This window comes from Erpetoichthys calabaricus, chromosome 5 (assembly GCF_900747795.2).
Source record: "Erpetoichthys calabaricus chromosome 5, fErpCal1.3, whole genome shotgun sequence".
In the NCBI taxonomy this organism is placed as follows: Eukaryota; Metazoa; Chordata; class Cladistia; order Polypteriformes; family Polypteridae; genus Erpetoichthys; species Erpetoichthys calabaricus.
In genome coordinates, this window is record NC_041398.2 from 145,064,548 (window position 1) to 145,082,094 (window position 17,547).

At 40.0% G+C, this 17,547-nt stretch overlaps 2 protein-coding genes across 5 annotated transcripts in view; both read right to left on the reverse strand.

The window, feature by feature from the left end:
• The window catches only part of trappc11 (trafficking protein particle complex subunit 11), a 973,608-nt gene that overhangs the window by 511,593 nt on the left and 444,468 nt on the right, over positions 1-17,547 (reverse strand). The gene's annotated exons all lie outside the window — the stretch shown is intronic.
• The window catches only part of LOC114652800 (solute carrier family 22 member 4-like), a 137,682-nt gene that overhangs the window by 29,322 nt on the left and 90,813 nt on the right, over positions 1-17,547 (reverse strand). For both annotated transcript variants that reach the window (XM_051928444.1, XM_051928443.1), the window contains exons 8-9: positions 15,644-15,826; positions 2,101-2,236 (exon numbers count right to left, since the gene is read on the reverse strand). In XM_051928444.1, coding sequence (XP_051784404.1) covers positions 2,101-2,236; positions 15,644-15,826 — 319 coding nt within the window. The remainder of the gene's footprint in view (positions 1-2,100; positions 2,237-15,643; positions 15,827-17,547) is intronic.

Here is a 17,547-nt window from a genome sequence, read left to right on the forward strand (position 1 = left end):
TGTGAGTGACCCCACTGCCTTGGCTGAGAAGCAACCCCACACATGAATGGTCTCAGGATGCTTTACTGTTGGTATGACACAGGACTGATGGTAGCACTTACCTTTTCTTCTCCAGACAATCTTTTTTCCGGATCCCCCAAACAATTTGAAAGGGGGTGTCTCCGAGGCTAGGGATCTGCACTGGCAATCGGAAGGTTGCCAGTTCGAATCCCTGTAAATGTCAAAATTGACTCTGCTCTGTTGGACACTTGAGCAAGGCCCTTAAACTGCAATTGCTCCATCCTGGGTATGACATTGATCGGCATTCAACCCTGCATGGAGTACCTCCAACCTGCAGGGAAAAACTGGCGGGTTGGTGGCAGAATTGACATTCCAGCCACCATAAAAAAACCTCACATTGTTCCACTCCATCTGAACTAGTGTGGTGCAGAGGTGTCACCCATTGCATGGCTGCACTCGGATCCTAATCTGGATGCTGAGTTGGTTTGTCGTGTGGCGAGTGCCGCAATGTACTGTATCAGTACGTGCTCCTAACCTCTCTCTCTATGCAGCTGAATCAACTTTAGGAGACAAACCTGGTGCTTGCTGGACTTTCTTGGGTGACCTGAATCCTTCTTCACAACAATTGAACCTCTCTATTATAACTCAATCAGCATGACAGAGTGATCTCCAGCCTTGTCCTGGTGAACACTCACACCTGTGTTAACAAGAGGATCACTGAAATGATGTCAGAAGGTCCTTTTGTGGCTGGGCTCAAATGCAGCAGAAATAGGATTTTTGGGATTAAGTTAATTTTCATGGCAAAGAGGGAATTTGCAATTCATCTGATCACTCTTCATAACATTCTGGAGTATATGCAAATTGCCATCATAAAAACTGAGGCAGCAAACTTTGTGAAAATTAATATTTTTGTCATTCTCAAAACTTCTAGCCACGACTGTACAAACTATTCAATTACAAAAAAATAAAAAAAATCTTATTATATTTTATACTTCAGAATGGTAGACGTGTATGTTTGTTTTGCTACATTCTCTTTTTTTTATTAACAGTAAATCTTTTTAGTGGTAAAACTCATGAAAGGTGTATATATTGTAAATTAAATTATACACTATGTGTATTGTATATTTAGTGGAGAAATTATTACCAATGTTTATAAAATTCACTTAACCTGAATATGTAATATTTAAATAGATCCTAGGAAGGCAGAAGTTGAACTGATCGCCTCAAGAATGTTCATGGACATTTCCAAGATATATACTTCCTTGAGATTGTGAGATGTGATGAGTGTCTTGTCTTGAGCACAGGTAAGATTTCAATACTATAGAGATGTAATGGTTACTTATGTATTTTGGGCTTTTTCCACGTCTGTCCATGATGGAAGGGCTGCTGTTTTGAAATGTTTTGACCTAAGACACATAAGAAAGAGATGGTATGTCTACCTTGCTTGTCATGTGTGCGAAAAATCGGGTGTGGAAAACAGGCACAATGGGAGAATGTGCAAGCTTCACATAGGCACGGTCCTGCCCAGGATTTGAACAATGGATTCTAGTACTGTTAGGCATCAATGCTAAAAAGAGTGCCACTGTGTTGTCCACAGGAAATAATATAATATACTGGGACTATATTTCATGTTATCTGGCAATGGATGTAAATGATAATTTTTAAAGAAACCATTTACAATTGTATTAAAACAGAATTCTCAGTAAATAACAGCTTCAATTTGGGCAGCTGTGTCAAGACACAGTTTAAAAGAAGAAAAAATTATTTGAATTACTAATTTATATGAATTATTTTGATGCAATGAAATAATATTTCATGAAGAGGAGGTTTTATTTAAGTGGACAGTTTTGTTAGCCACATGGTCTTCCATTTGGACATCATCAGTTACACAAAGGTGTGGTCATATTTCTGTTTGTATGATATGAAACCATTAAAGCAGCACAGCTGAAGACACCAAAGGGTCCTTCACTTATGATCCATAAAATATCTGTATAATGTGTTGACATATATACTTTAGGTATGATGCACATTTTTTAACAAAACAACAAAGACCTTATACTGTAAATCCTAGTAAAAGAAAACATTATTGGTTTAACATACCAGTGAAGTTGTTGCACATCTTCCATCTTCTCAGGGAGTGTAACAGCTTGCGTTTCTGGCAGTAACAGACTTAAAATGCCTATTGCCATAGTTATGCCTCCCATGAGTATATATGGCAGGATTTTGTTGTATGTCCCTGCAAGGCAAAGATATATACATATATATATACATATATATATATAAAAAAATACTACACAGAATAGGTCATGAAATCTGTTTCACATTCTTTAATCTTACTGATAGAGAAAATGAAAATACACATAGCACATGATCCTATCATACCAGAGATATACAAGTATGTGTCTAGCCAACTTTTACAAACCCCTGAGAGCAAGCCTTTAACGATTCTCCTAATTTATAAATTCTGTAAAAACAGACAGAAACTTAAAGTCAATGACCTCAGAGTTTATGTTCTGAGGATGAGCAGTGTAGATGGGTTGTTCTCATAGGCTGCAGAGAAACTATGACCACACACATGCTCATGAAAAGCTTTATAGAGGTCACTGAGACAACCAAACTAATGAGACACTCCGAAGAGATACTGTAGTGAACATAGATACAGCAGACATTGGGGAATATGTAAGGATGCCTAATCTGCTGCCAGTTTTAACTATGACATTCATGACAAAGTGCAACACTTCAGGAGTAAGTCAACACCTGTAGTGAAATCAGCCATGGAGAAACAATCCACAGCTGCCTGTGCTGTCAACAAATGGAATGTCTACCTGCCAATTGGCATGTTCATGAAGTAGGTCTCCTTCCATTGAAAGGACTGGCACATCAAACCATTCCTGGTACTGACATGGCAACTAAGCAACTTCGTAATTATCTAAAGGCCTCTAAAATTTTAATGGTTTTTAATGAGTATATTAATGGTTTAAATATCCCCTTCATATATAATAATTTAAGTTGTGGTGTATCTAAGCAATTCAGAAAATCGTAAAAAAAGAATAATGTTTTACCAAACTCCCTGAGTGGGTTATGTTCAACATTTTAAGTTAAAGTAAATATTGATTTCTGTGACATGACAGAATTGTAGGTTTCTTTCTTATGTACTTGATATGCTTACATCTTGGTAGCTTTTCTCCATTTTCAAAATAAAAGTGCTTAGAATGAAGTGATGATTACTCAAGTTTCTGTCATTCCATTATCTTCAACAACAGTAACAATACGGAGGACAACTCGACTTGTTAATAAAGTAATAGATGTAAATAAATATTTTACTCATTCCATTAGTTTGTCATCTTATTCTTATTAACCTCTAGTCCAGCAGCAAGGAGGTGTTTAAACATTAATTAACTAGTCTACTGTTTCATACAAATAAAAAGCAGCATTATCTAGGTAGGAAGGAAATTAAAGTCAAGGTAGAGACAAACTGCAACATTTGCTAGCATAACTTGGTTGAAAAAAACAATTTATAGAAAACTTCTTTTGAGGTACACACTATAATGCAGAGTTAATTTAAAAACAAAAAAATTAAAAATTAAAATCAATTATGACTGACTTGTGTTGTATTCATCAATTACTGTCACCAGCCATAAACTGAGCAGGAAAAGGTTTTTAAATTAATACTAGGGGGCTTTGCCCCCTGCTCACTTTGCTTGCCAACCCCCATGTTTGGTTTTCTGGATACACACTTTTAAGATTTTTTTTCTTTGAATTGCTGCTATTTCATTAGTTTCACTTTTATTTCAGAACTTCTGTAAAAACAATATTTGTAATCTTGCGAGTCCCAATATGCTGAATCTTTTTAATGAGGTCAGGACAGGTTTCTCTGTTAGGAATTTCAGCACAGACAAAACGGGGTAAATGTAGCTTTTTAAATAAGCAGACAGATAAATATCTTGTCACCCTTGGGTTACAAGATTGCACAGAAGACCAGTGGAAGTTGAGGAAACTCGAATTTTTATTCAAACACTGCAAACAAACATTTATCTTTTAAAACTGTTTCAAACGTGCTCCTTGAAAGAGTTTACACCTCCGCTTCGGAGGAATACGTGCGAGGAGCACCAGAGGTCTGAGAGAGAGAAAGAAGCAGAAAATCCATTTTTAACCACAGAGAGAAGTCGGCACAGGCTTTTTGACAAGGCGGAGTAGCGCACGGGAGGCAGATTACGCGACAGAGCCGGCCAGAAGGAAAAGGAGAAATGTGAAGGTAGTCTGTTTAAGTTTCCTAGGGGTTTCTTAGGGCTTTTTCCAGGGGCGTCTGTATCTTTTTGGGGGTAGGATTAGCTTCGTAGCTCACACCCCCTCCCTCAGCTTTATTCACGTTTCCGTGAATCAAGCGATTCTCCAGACCCGGTTCAAAGAGACGTGATAGCACGTCAGCATTTATGTGTTCAGAGCCAGGTCGGTGTCTGACTTCAAAACTGTAAGGCTGTAATCCCAAAAACCATCTCATAAGACGGGAGTTTGTATCTTTTTGACGGTATAACCATTGAAGTGGAGCATGATCAGTTACTAATGTGAACCTCCGTCCCCATAAGTAATACCGTAGTGCTTCTATAGCCCATTTAATTGCTAAACATTCTTTTTCAATAGTTGAATAATTGCGTTCTCTTGGGAGTAATTTCCTACTCAAGTACGTGATAGGGTGTTCTTCACCCTCAAATACCTGGGAAAGGACCGCTCCTACTCCGAATGCACCAGCGTCTGTTTGTAGAATAAAATCTTTAGAGAAATCAGGATTTCGTAGCACTGGATAAGATGACAAGGCTTTTTTTAAATCTGAAAAGGAACGTTCACAGAGTTCTGTCCATATAATAGGACGTTTTTTTCTTCCTTTAGTAAGCTCTGAAAGAGGTGCAGCTCTATTTGCAAAGTCAGGGATGAATCTTCTGTAGTAACCAGCTAGTCCGAGGAAAGCACGCACCTGTTTTTGCGTTTTAGGATGTGGGTAAGCAAGCACCTCCTCTATTTTCCTTAGTTGTGGACGAAGTAAACCCCTGCCCATCGAGTAACCTAGATAATGAGTCTCAGACATACCTAGTTTACATTTCTTAGGGTTAGCAGTTAATCCAGCTTGTTTCAGGCTATCAAGTACAGCTTGTAGGCGTTGTAAATGTGAATGCCAATCATTGCTGAAAATAACTACATCATCAAGATACGCCCCAGAATATTCAGAATGTGGGCGTAGTATTTGATCCATCATTCGCTGAAAAGTTAAAGGGGCTCCATGAAGACCAAATGGGAGTCTTGTAAATTCATAAAGTCCATCAGGAGTCGTAAATGCTGTTTTCTCACAACTATTAGCCTCAAGAGGCACCTGCCAATAACCTTTTGTGAGGTCTAGTGTGGAAATATAGGTCGCCTGACCCAGTTTTTCCAAGAGCTCGTCCACCCGGGGCATTGGGTAAGCATCGAATTTAGACACCTTATTCAAGCGCCTAAAATCAATACAAAAACGAACCGAACCGTCCGGCTTGGGGACTAACACGACCGGAGAGCACCAGTCACTTTTGCTTTCACGAATCACACCTAGTTCCAGCATCTTCTTGACTTCTTCGCGCACAATATTCCTTCGTGCTTCCGGAATTCGAAATGGACGCATCTGCACCCGAACACCGGCTTCAGTTGTGATTTTATGTTCTGCTAAATTAGTGACGCCTGGTAAGTCTGAAAAAACATCAGTGTTCTGTTCTATTAAGTTTAATAACTCTGTCTTTTGTGGATCAGTCAAATCGTTGCCAATGACAACATCAGTCTGAGAAACAGCAGTCAAGGTATTGTGAACCTGTTGTCTGTCGTGCCATTTCTTTAAGAGATTAATGTGCAAAATTTGAAATGGTTTTCGTCGACCAGGAATTCTAACCTTGTAATTTACTGGTCCCATACGCTCTTCGATAACTGCTGGGCCTTGCCATTTAGCTAGGAAAATATGTGGGTCTGACGGTATTAATACTAAAACACGATCGCCTGGTTTGAATTCACGAAGCTGACTGCGTCTATCGTATAGACGTTTTTGTGTTTCCTGTTCTCGTTGTTGATGCTCTACAGCAATAGAAGAAAGTCTGGAAATTCTTTCTTGTAAGGAAACTATTCGCTCTGCAAAACCCTCCCCAAGAGAGGTTGTTTCATGACCTATCCATTCTTCTCGAACAACATCTAGGATGCCTCTTGGGCGCCTGCCAAATAACAGCTCGAAGGGACTCAAACCAGTGGATGCCTGCGGTGATTCTCGTACAGCGAACAAAACAAAAGGCAGGACAGTGTCCCATGTTGTGGGATCATTATGAGCAACTCTTCTCATTATCTGTTTTAAGGTTTTGTTAAACCGTTCAGTCAAGCCATTAGTTTGAGGATGGTAAACGGTGGTGCACAATTTCTTAATAGCGAACCGTTTACATAATTGTTTCATCACACGAGAAGTGAAAGGTGTGCCTTGATCAGTTAAAATTTCCTTAGGAATGCCAATACGGGTGAACATCACAGAGAGAGCTTTGGCTACAGACGAGGAGTTTGCCTTTTTCAAAGCAGTTACTTCTGGATATCGCGTTGCATAATCAACTAACACCAGCATATACTGGAAACCATTTTTAGTTTTAGGCAAAGGTCCTACAATATCTAAACCCACCCTCTGAAAGGGGACATCCAAAATAGGCATAGGGCAAAGGGGAGCCCTAGGAGGCTTATGAGCAGAGACGATTTGGCAGTCAGGGCATGAAGTGCAGAACCGTTCAACATCTTTTCCCATATTTAGCCAATAAAATCGCTTCGATAATCGCTCTCTTGTTTTATCAGACCCCAGGTGTCCTCCCAAGATATGAGAGTGAGCCAGCTGTAAAAGAATTTCCCTATGTGCTTCAGGTACTACTAATTGCTCAATAAAGTCTTCCAATAAATGGTCCGAAATCACTCTGAAAATACAACCATCTTTCACCAGAAAGTGTGGTGTTTTTAGGCTCCCATTATATCGGTCTTGGTAATAGGAGTCACTGGCAGTGTAAGCCTGGTTAAATGCATACTCCAACGATCTATCAGTACGCTGCAAGCGCACAAAATCCTGCTGCTCGCTAGAACTCGGTTTGGGTTCTGAGACATTTACAATTTGAGAGGACGTGCAAGGGTCTTGACAATTTGAGAAATTCTCCAGGGAGTTTTCCTCCGACTCACTGGAGAGATCTGGTTCAATATGTAAATTGGGACCTAAATTGTTCCCTACTGCCACCAGTTCCCCGTCTCCCTCCCCCCGAATGGGTTTAACAGGTGAGTCGATTAGTGACTGGTGTTCAGCCATTAATATAGGAAAAAGAGCATTCCTTCTGCCTATCACCAAAGGCCAAGGGCATGAATCAGAAATAGCAGACCACACTTTAAAGTGACGACTCTTATAAGTTACAGGAAGAAAAATTGTCTCATAGTTCTTAACATCTCCATGTACACAGCGTATGTTAACAGTCTCAGTATTACTATGGTAACTGTCGTCAAGACAGTCGCATCTTACAACACAAAGGTCACTGCCTGAGTCCAAAAATGCTGTCACCTGTCGGCCCCCGAACTTTACAGAGAAAAATAAGCCATCTTTGTTTTTCGACGGATCCGGGATATTCGAGCAACAAACCTCTGCTATGCCAATTTCCATTGAACGGGCTGGAGACAGACGACAATCTCTCACTAAATGACCAGGCTGATTACACCGGAAACATCTTCGCTCACCGGCACCGAATCGACGACGTCCACGACCACGACCTCTGTCTCCGGTAGCAAGCATCTCATTTGTGGTTGCAGCAACTGCATTTCCTGGTGGTCTAGCCGACGACATCTGAATATCAGTTGTTGAAGGATGACGAGGTACACGATCAAGTTGACGAGGATACTCTGGGCGTTCCCGTATAGGTTTTAACACAGGATACTGAGTACCGAAGCTACCGCTTGTTTTGAAAGCGGTCTGGGAGCCTTCTAGACGTTGTGAAATAATATCTAGAGATTCAAGATTGTGACGAAGAAATTCATCTCGGATGGGTGCAGGTATTCCAAACAGCACTACGTTCATAACAACTTTTTCAACGATGCGCTCAACCTTATCTCCCTCAAACCAGCATTGCACTTTAAGAATCAAATCTTGTATCTGAGCACGAACAGACCTGTCCATATCCAACCTCCAGTTGTAAAGTGCAAAACCTTTTGACAAAAACTTCGTGGCTTTCTTCAAGACAAGCTGATCTTTCAAAAAATCATAATCACCAAATTTGTCGTTAGGTATATTTCGTAATGAAAGTAGTGCATCACCAGACAAAAACGGGGTAATGATAACAGCCCAAAGACGTTTGTCTCATCCTAACACAGTCGCCACTTGTTCAAAAGCCAAAAGAAATAGCTCTGGGTCATCAGATGGGCCCATCTTCGACAGGACATTCTTAGCATTGTCCGGAAGTGGAGGCAGAGGAATCACACGTCTAGTAACTTGCGCAGGTGCTGGTGCTGGTGGAGGCGGAACATACGGTTGAGGGATTGGAGAGGCTCTTTGAGGCTGAATATATTGTGGGGTGTCTGTTCGTCTGACAGACGGAGGCTGGAGGCTAGACGCAGGACGTTCGGAATGTAAATCATCTTCCGAATCATATGGGATAGGAACATTCTGGGCGATTTGGAAAAGGTATTCGGCTTCCGCTTGTGCTAATGCATCCATCTGTGCAACCACTCCTGGTACCACTTGTCACGCTTGGGTTACAAGATTGCACAGAAGACCAGTGGAAGTTGAAGAAACTCAAATTTTTATTCAAACACTGCAAACAAACATTTATCTTTTAAAACTGTTTCAAACGTGCTCCTTGAAAGAGTTTACACCTCCGCTTCGGAGGAATACATGCGAGGAGCACCAGAGGTCTGAGAGAGAGAAAGGAGCAGAAAATCCATTTTTAACCACAGAGAGAAGTCGGCACAGGCTTTTTGACAAGGCGGAGTAGCGCGCGGGAGGCAGATTACGCAACAGAGCCGGCCAGAAGGAAAAGGAGAAATGTGAAGGTAGTCTGTTTAAGTTTCCTAGGGGTTTCTTAGGGCTTTTTCCAGGGGCGTCTGTATCTTTTTGGGGGTAGGATTAGCTTCGTAGCTCACAATATATACATGAACAAAGTAACCAATAAATGCATGTGCGGTAAACTCCGTTTTTGAAATTCTCAAGATTCTTTATTTGTCACATGCGTAGTTATACAGGACAACACGCAGTGAAATACATCCTGATCCGCTTATCAAAAACTGTGTAGCAAAGTTAGAAGAATATCTGTTAGATTAACAAAAAGTCATAGATCGAAAGATAACAGTATAGTAGAACATAATAAATCAGTAAAATTATGTGAATAATGTAGAATTAAGTGTTAAGGTGCAATAGTGTAGTAATTATTGTGCAAAACCAAAGTTAGACTGGTGCATAGTTAAATGAGGCAGGTTGTTTGTTTGCGCTACTGCGATCTTTACTTTCTTTTTTTATATTTTCTAATTTTCCTACTTTCATATCCTTTAACTTTCTCCACATGTGTATAGCGCTGTTTTTTTTTTTAGCCTTTCTAATTTCACTGGTTTCATAATCTCTAACCTGCTCCGCATGTGTTTAGCGCCAACGTTTGTAAACATCATTATGAAGTTCTACTTTGTCATTTTACTCATTGTCTTTTAATTCTGAGCCGTACAGTACAATACATAGAACAGAATAAATCCTCAATACAGCATAAAAATAAAAATTCTAGAAGTACGGAGTAGAATTTCACATTAGATGATATCACATAATATGATTTGGATTTGTTTTAAGTTCTGGACACCTCATTCATCAAGCTGCCTCCCCCATTTTGCCATTCCACATCTGAAATAGCGCTAATCTGATGAAAGGACCCCTCATTCCCACATCCCCATTCATCAGGGATGACTTTACCTTAGGTAGGCAACCTACAATTTAAAGAGATTGTTATTTTCTTGTGAATTATTACATATGCATTATTTTCACTTTTACTTTAAAAACTTTTGTAAAAACAATACTTGTTTCTCTATTTCCTGCCTCGCGCGAGGTTACATCTCTTTCTTCCCAGACTTATAATACTGCTTGTGTTGTGAAGGGTGTTGCGGCTGAACGTACGCTAAGGATATCTTTTGCTGTCTTTTTGCTGCTTGCTTGCTGCCTCTTCTGCCTGTCTCATGTCGTTGTTTTAAGAGCTCTGAGCACACGATGCTTGCCTGCCAAAAGCAATCCAACAGCTGCTAGCATAGAGGTCTGTTGACTTGTTTTAAATGATGGCTCACTGCCTGGTCTCGTGTGACGTTGTAAAAGCAATACCTGTCTTTTATTTCTGGCAACGGGCGTGGTTGAATTGTTTCTTGCAGGATGTATAACGCTGCTCGTGTTCGGTTGGGGTAGCTGCTATCGCAGCTTTCTCCACATGTGTATAGCGCCGTTTTTTTTAGCCTTTCTAATTTCCCTGGTTTCATAGTCTCTAACCTGCTCTGCATGTGTTTAGCGTCAATGTTTGTAAACGTCTTTATGATGTTCCATTTTCTTTTATTCATTGTCTTTTAATTCTGAGCCGGATTGGACGTGCTTTTCTTCAATTCCACTTGTTCCGGGCTGATAATTACTTTCCTTATTTTCTGAATTTACACCTCGATTAATCTTTTTTGCTCTTTTTTCTGTCCAACGCATTTGAGTCTCTTTTCTCCGCTCCCGATTGGACGTGCTTTTTTTCCATTTCACTTGTTCTGGGCTGATCATCACGTTCCTTATTTTCTAAATTTGCACCTAGATTATTGTTTTTCTTTTTAGCATTTTTTTTCTCTCCATCGCTTTTGGGTCTCTGTTCTCCGCGCTTTTCTTTCTTCTTCGTTTAATCGTCAACGTTTTATTTCTACCCTATTCATTTCTTTTCTACCGTATTGACCGTATACACTTTATATGCACTGAGAGCCCTGGAGCTGTGTGTGCTGCGTGACTGCCTTTACACTACTGATTTGTTTTTTTTGATATTGCTTGTAAGTAGGGTGTGTCTTGCAAGACTCTCGTTCTATGTTCCCATGAGACGCACAGTGGCAGGTCTCTTTCGTCTGGCGGGTCTTTAAATTATCTTTCGAGAAGATCACGTATCGTAGACTATCAGGACAGGGGACAGGATTTCTTTTTATAAAAGAGAGATATGTTAATACTGGAATATCCTGCAGGGATCTTATAGTGAGAACATTGAGGAGGTTGTTGACTGCACTACTGACTACATCAACTTCTGTATGGACATTGTAGTTCCAGTAAGAACAGTATGCTGCTATGCTAACAACAAGCCATGGATTACAAGTGACATCAAGGGCCTTTTGAACCAGAAGAAAAGGGCTTTTAAAGGCGATGATCAGCATGAGCTCAAGCGCATGCAGAAGGAACTCCAAGTCCAGCTCAGGGCGGCTAAGGAGCAGTACAGGAGAAAGCTGGAGCAGAAGTTGCAGAATAACAGCATGAAGGAAGTGTGGGATAGGATGAATATCATCACTGGCTGCAGCTTGAAGCGGGGTGCCACCATCAAGAAAGATGTGGAGAGAGCAGATGAACAACTTTTTTAACAGATTTGACCACCCTAACCCTCCACCCATCCTTATGCTGATACCAGCATAGGAGAGAGTTTACCCCAACCCACAATTACAGCAGCCCAGGTAAGCAAAGAGCTGAGGAGACTTTGTGCCAGCAAAGCAGCAGGTCCAGCTGGAGCATCACCACGACTGCTGAAGGACTGTGAGTTGGAGCTGGAGAGTCCTCTACAGCGCATCTTCAACCTGAGCTTGGAACAGGGGAGAGTCCTGAGGCTTTGGAAAACATCTTGTATCACCCCAATCCCAAAGGTATCACGTCCTAGTGAGCTGAATGACTTCATCACATGTGACATCAGCGTGACAGGCCTGAAGACCATGGAGCGGCTGTTGCTTCACCACCTGAGGAGAAGGTGGAAGTGGAGGATGCCATCATCTACATGCTACACCGATCACTCTCCCACTTGGACAGAGGCAGTGGTGCTGTAAGAATTAATGTTTCTGGACTTCTCTAGCACCTTCAACACCATCCAACCTCTGCTCCTTAGGGACAAGCTGACAGAGATGGGAGTAGATTCATACCTGGTGGCATGGCTCGTGGACTATCTTAAAGACAGACCTCAGTATGTGCGTCTCAGGAACTGCAGGTCTGACATTGTGGTCAGCAAAACAGGAGCGCCACAGGGGACTGTACTTTCTCCGGTCCTGTTCGGCCTATATACATCGGACTTCCAATACAATTCGGAGTCCTGCCATGTGCAAAAGTTCGCTGACAACACTGCTATCGTGGGCTGCATCAGGAGTGGGCAGGAGGAGGAGTATAGGAACCTCATCAAGGACTTTGATAAATGGTGCGACTCAAACCACCTACACCTGAACACCAGCAAAACCAAGGAGCTGATGGTGGATTTTAGGAGGCCGAGGCCCCTCATGGACCCCGTGATCATCAGAGGTGACTGTGTGCAGACCTATAAATACCTGGGAGTGCAGCTGGATGATAAATTGGACTGGACTGCCAATACTGATGCTCTGTGTAAGAAAGGACAGAGCCGACTATACTTCCTTAAAAGGCTGGCGTCCTTCAACATCTGCAATAAGATGCTGCAGATGTTCTACCAGACGGTTGTGGTGAGCGCCCTCTTCTATGCGGTGGTGTGCTGGGGAGAGCGTTAAGAAGAGAGATGCCTCACGCCTGGACAAACTGATGAGGAAGGCAGGCTCTATTGTAGGCACGGAGATGGACAGTTTGACATCCATGGCAGAGCGACGGGCACTGAGCAGGCTCCTGTCAATAATGGAGAATCCACTGCATCCTCTTAACAGTATCATCTCCAGACAGAGGAGCAGCTTCAACGACAGACTGCTGTCACTTTCCTGCTCCACTGACAGACTGAGGAGATCGTTCCTCCCCCACACTATGCGACTCTTCAATTCCACCCTTGGGGTGGTAAACGTTAACATTATTCAAAGTTATTGACTGTCTGTATATCTGCATTGCTATCACTCTTTAATTTAATATTTTCTTTATCAGTATGCTGCTGCTGGAGTATGTGAATTTCCCCTTGGGATTAATAAAGTATCCATCTATCTATCTATCTATCTATCTATCTATCTATCTATCTATGATGTTCAAAGTACTGCATGTTTTTGGCATCTATTAATCTGCAAGGCTTCGTTCAACGGTCATGACAAGCTGTTAGCTACACTGATATTTCTGCAGCTCCCAGATTTGTTTCATCAGCTATATACAGAAGGGAATAAGTAGCACACTAGTAAAGTAAATTATATTCTATGGCCCTTTTGAAAATTATGGACATTACATGCACATCTATGTGTGTAAAGTGCCCATTAAAATTACTGTAAATGAGCAAAACAGGAGTTTTTGTTAAAAACTGCACAGAAAACCTCCCCTTTGCCATTTCCTGGCAACTGACCTTTCCTGTTTCTTACTGATCAGACTGAGTGCATCCACATTTCAAACTGCCATAGAATAAACATCAATGCTGTGAGCCTGTGCTTTCTGTGGAATTCTTTCCCCAGAATCCTACTTTTGAAAAGCAAGGTAATGAGTTTTCATAAACCAAAATAGAAAATTCTAGCTTTCTAGCCATATACCATACAAATATACCAATTAAAAAGCTGCTAGCAGATGTTTGCATCCTTAACTTTGTTGCTCTAATATCAGAATGTTAAGATTCTACCTACCAAGACGCTGTTTTTTTTTTCTTCTTAATCCTGGTATGCATGCCCTCAGTCATACTGGAAACCGTGTATTACTAATAAACCGATGCACAAAAATAGTATAAAGCAGTCAGTACAACTTTGTGTAATTGTAAATAATATTCACTTTTTAAACTTAATAAGGTGAGCCAAGTGCATGCACCATACCAGAATACGGTTGCCTTGCGAAGTAAAAAGAAACTACAAAATTGTCAATAATCTGGAAATATCAGTGGTGTTTTAACATGAGGTTTGCTTGCCCTTGCTAACTTTTTCCCCAATTTGTTACCATGCTTCACACTGCTTGAACACACTTTTTGGTGTTTGGTACAGTGAAAAATGTAAAACATTCATTCCCATTTCATGATTCATGATCCCTCCATTTTTTTTTTTTTAATAATTTTAAACTATAAAATTATTTCTGTAAAATTAATGAAACTTCCACATTTAAATTAAAGTAACTTCATTCTAGATTGATAAATATTAGGAATTTTGCAATGAAACAAAGTTAACAAAAACATATCCACATCACACACAGTATTACTGTTGCCTGTTTTGATATTGCTGCTCTCCAGGGTGTTTTTTTTTTTTTTTTAAACCTGCAAAAATGAGCATTTTTTTGAAGTAGTTAGGAAAGCATTAGTGCAAGACATTATGTAGGTTATTCTTTACATTTCTTAAGACACACTATATCTTGTGTTTCACAATTTGGGTTATGAAGTTCAATATATAGGTGGATCTCACAATACAACAGTCTTGACTTGTGGCAATTTCACAGATACGAATTGAGCACATAAAACTCTCACATTTCTTCTTTTCAACTGAATTTTAAATTAATTTTTATCTATCAAAGCAAGTTAGTATTGATGTGGATGAATATACAGCTGTCACTGATGTTGAAACATAGTAAAGTACTACTTTGTTACCGTTTTCAATTATTTTGTGTTTTCATGAGCAAATCTCACCAATAAGCCCTGTAATAGGTAAAGCTCAAGATCAGCAGTGGTCCGTTAAACTGAGTGGTAGAAGTTGCTTCTTGTATTTCCCACAATCTGAAGTAAATCATGCAACCGTGTCGTCTCAGGGAGTACAGCTGCTGGCAGGAGGAGGTGAAAATCTGTGTGATCACTCAGCAAAGAAAGCACATCCTTGCTAAAGGATCAAGTGTCAGTTCCTTCTGGGGCTTCATGACATCACTATGAGTTTTCTAGCTATATGAGGTGCTATATCATTATCACAACCTTTAGGATGTTTAAACATAAGGAAGACATACTGTACATACCCTTAGCTTCACAGTTTAATGGAATTTAAATTATGTGTGTTTTGGGAGTACAGTAATACTGCTTCACTGTCATTTCATTTATAAGCGTGAACATTTTATTGTAGAATAAGTAATAAAGCATTATTCATTTTTGGTGATTTTCCATTAACGGACATATTAATTGCAAGTTTCATTTTTTATGTAAAACTGGGTTACAAGCCTCTTTAGGAACTGGACTTGTCATAAACCAAGGTCCACTGGAGGAAGTTCAATTTGATTTATTAAGCCAACACTAAAAATAACTACATTAAAAACAAAACTAATGATCATAACAGACCATAAAAACTCCAGTCAGGCTTCTTTTATAACAAGAGTTTTTTTTTTTTAAACTCTATGCTAAAAGAAAAAGAAAAGTAATACAAATCTTTCAGGAAAGACAGTACAACAAATGGGTATATTTGTGCACACTTGCCAGTCAACATTTTTAAAGCTTTCATTGTGACATGTGATTTTCTCTATTTACCTAAAGTTAGGAAATATTTTTAATTATCATTAAGAGCTTTTATTACTCACCAATATAGGCAAAATACGGTGAAATGATGCCCCCGATCCTAGATGACATGGAGGCGGCTCCCATTCCCATGTTGCGTACCACTGTTGGAAAGAGCTCTGCTGAATAAACATACACAACAGAGAAGGCCACAGTGACTCCAAACTTTCCAGTCATGGCCAGGATGATACTCAGTACCTGATACTCTGGAGGGGCAAAAAATAAATACATTTTGATGCGTGAATTATAAAGTATGCAATGAGTCAGGTTTTGAAAAACTTCATTTTAATTGTTTGGACCTTGTGGAAGTGAAATTGACTTTACTTCTTTATATCTTTACAATAATGTGTTCAAAAAATTGTTTGGATGTTTTTTAAATATAAATTGGATGAGCCTCCATTATTGTTTAACACACCAAAATTTCTTTTGCACTATTTTAACCAGTAATGCATTTATTTTAAATCAGTTGTTTGCTCTTATACAAAATAATGTTATGCCATTGAATCCAAGTTCAATAGCTGTCCAGCTTTTTTATGAGAGCTTTCTGATAGGTGTGTAAGAACAGGCCATCAGTTGTAAAATTAAATGCAAAATATTTCTTCAAAACTGGCCTCAAAAGATCTACTAATGAATATTCCTAATACTTAAAAAACAGTCAAGAACAAAGAAATAATAAAGCATATAATAGAGACAACATATAGTGACCAAAACTATTAATCTAAAAAATACAAACATTTGGGAAAAAGAGTTTCAAAACAGAGTAAGAAATAAGAGTTATGCTCATGAAGAGAAGCAGTGCAGTACACAACAAGCATAAAATTCACTTGTCAGAAGTCAATGGGAAGGTAAGCAAGTTAAAGTATGCTGATAAGCTAGCAGTTACAACAATAACAACATTTTTTATATAGCACATTTTCATACAAAAAGTAGCTCAAAGTGCTTTATATAAGGAACAAAAATAAAAGACAAAATAAGAAATTAAAATAAGACAACATTAACTAACATAGAAAAGAGTAAGGTCCGATGGCCAGGGGGGGACAGAAAAAACAAAAAAAAAAACTCCAGAAGGCTGGAGAAAAAAAATAAAATCTGCAGGGGTTCCAGGCCACGAGACCGCCCAGTCCCCTCTGGGCAGCAAAAAACAACAAAGTCACAGTGAAAATTGATAACACGGTTAATTTACAAAAGTGTCTCCTATTTTAAAACTGGTTAAAATACAGTAATCCCTCCTCCATCGCGGGGGTTGCGTTCCAGAGCCACCCGCGAAATAAGAAAATCCGCGAAGTAGAAACCATATGTTTATATGGTTATTTTTATATTGTCATGCTTGGGTCACAGATTTGCGCTGAAACACAGGAGGTTGTAGAGAGACAGGAACGTTATTCAAACACTGCAAACAAACATTTGTCTCTTTTTCAAAAGTTTAAACTGTGCTCCATGACAAGACAGAGATGACAGTTCCGTCTCACAATTAAAAGAATGCAAACATATCTTCCTCTTCAGAGGAGTGCGTGTCAGGAGCAGTGACTGTCACAGAGATAGCCCTACTGATTTGTTTGCTTTTCTCTCTGTTTGGCTTTTAAGTATGCGAAGCACCGCGGCACAAAGCTGTTGAAGGTGGCAGCTCACACCCCCTCCGTCAGGAGCAGACAAAGAGAGAGAGAGACAGAGTTTGTTTTTCAAGCACAAATCAATACGTGCCCTTCGAGCTTTTAAGTATGCGAAGCACTGTGCAGCATGTCGTTTCAGGAAGCAGCTGCACAAAAGATAGCAACATGAAGATAATCTTTCAGCATTTTTAGACGAGCGTCCGTATCGTCTAGGTGTGCGAACAGCCCCCCTGCTCACACCCCCTACGTCAGGATCACAGAAAGTCAGCGCAAGAGAGAGAGAGAGAGAGAGAGAGAGAGAAAGTAAGCTGGGTAGC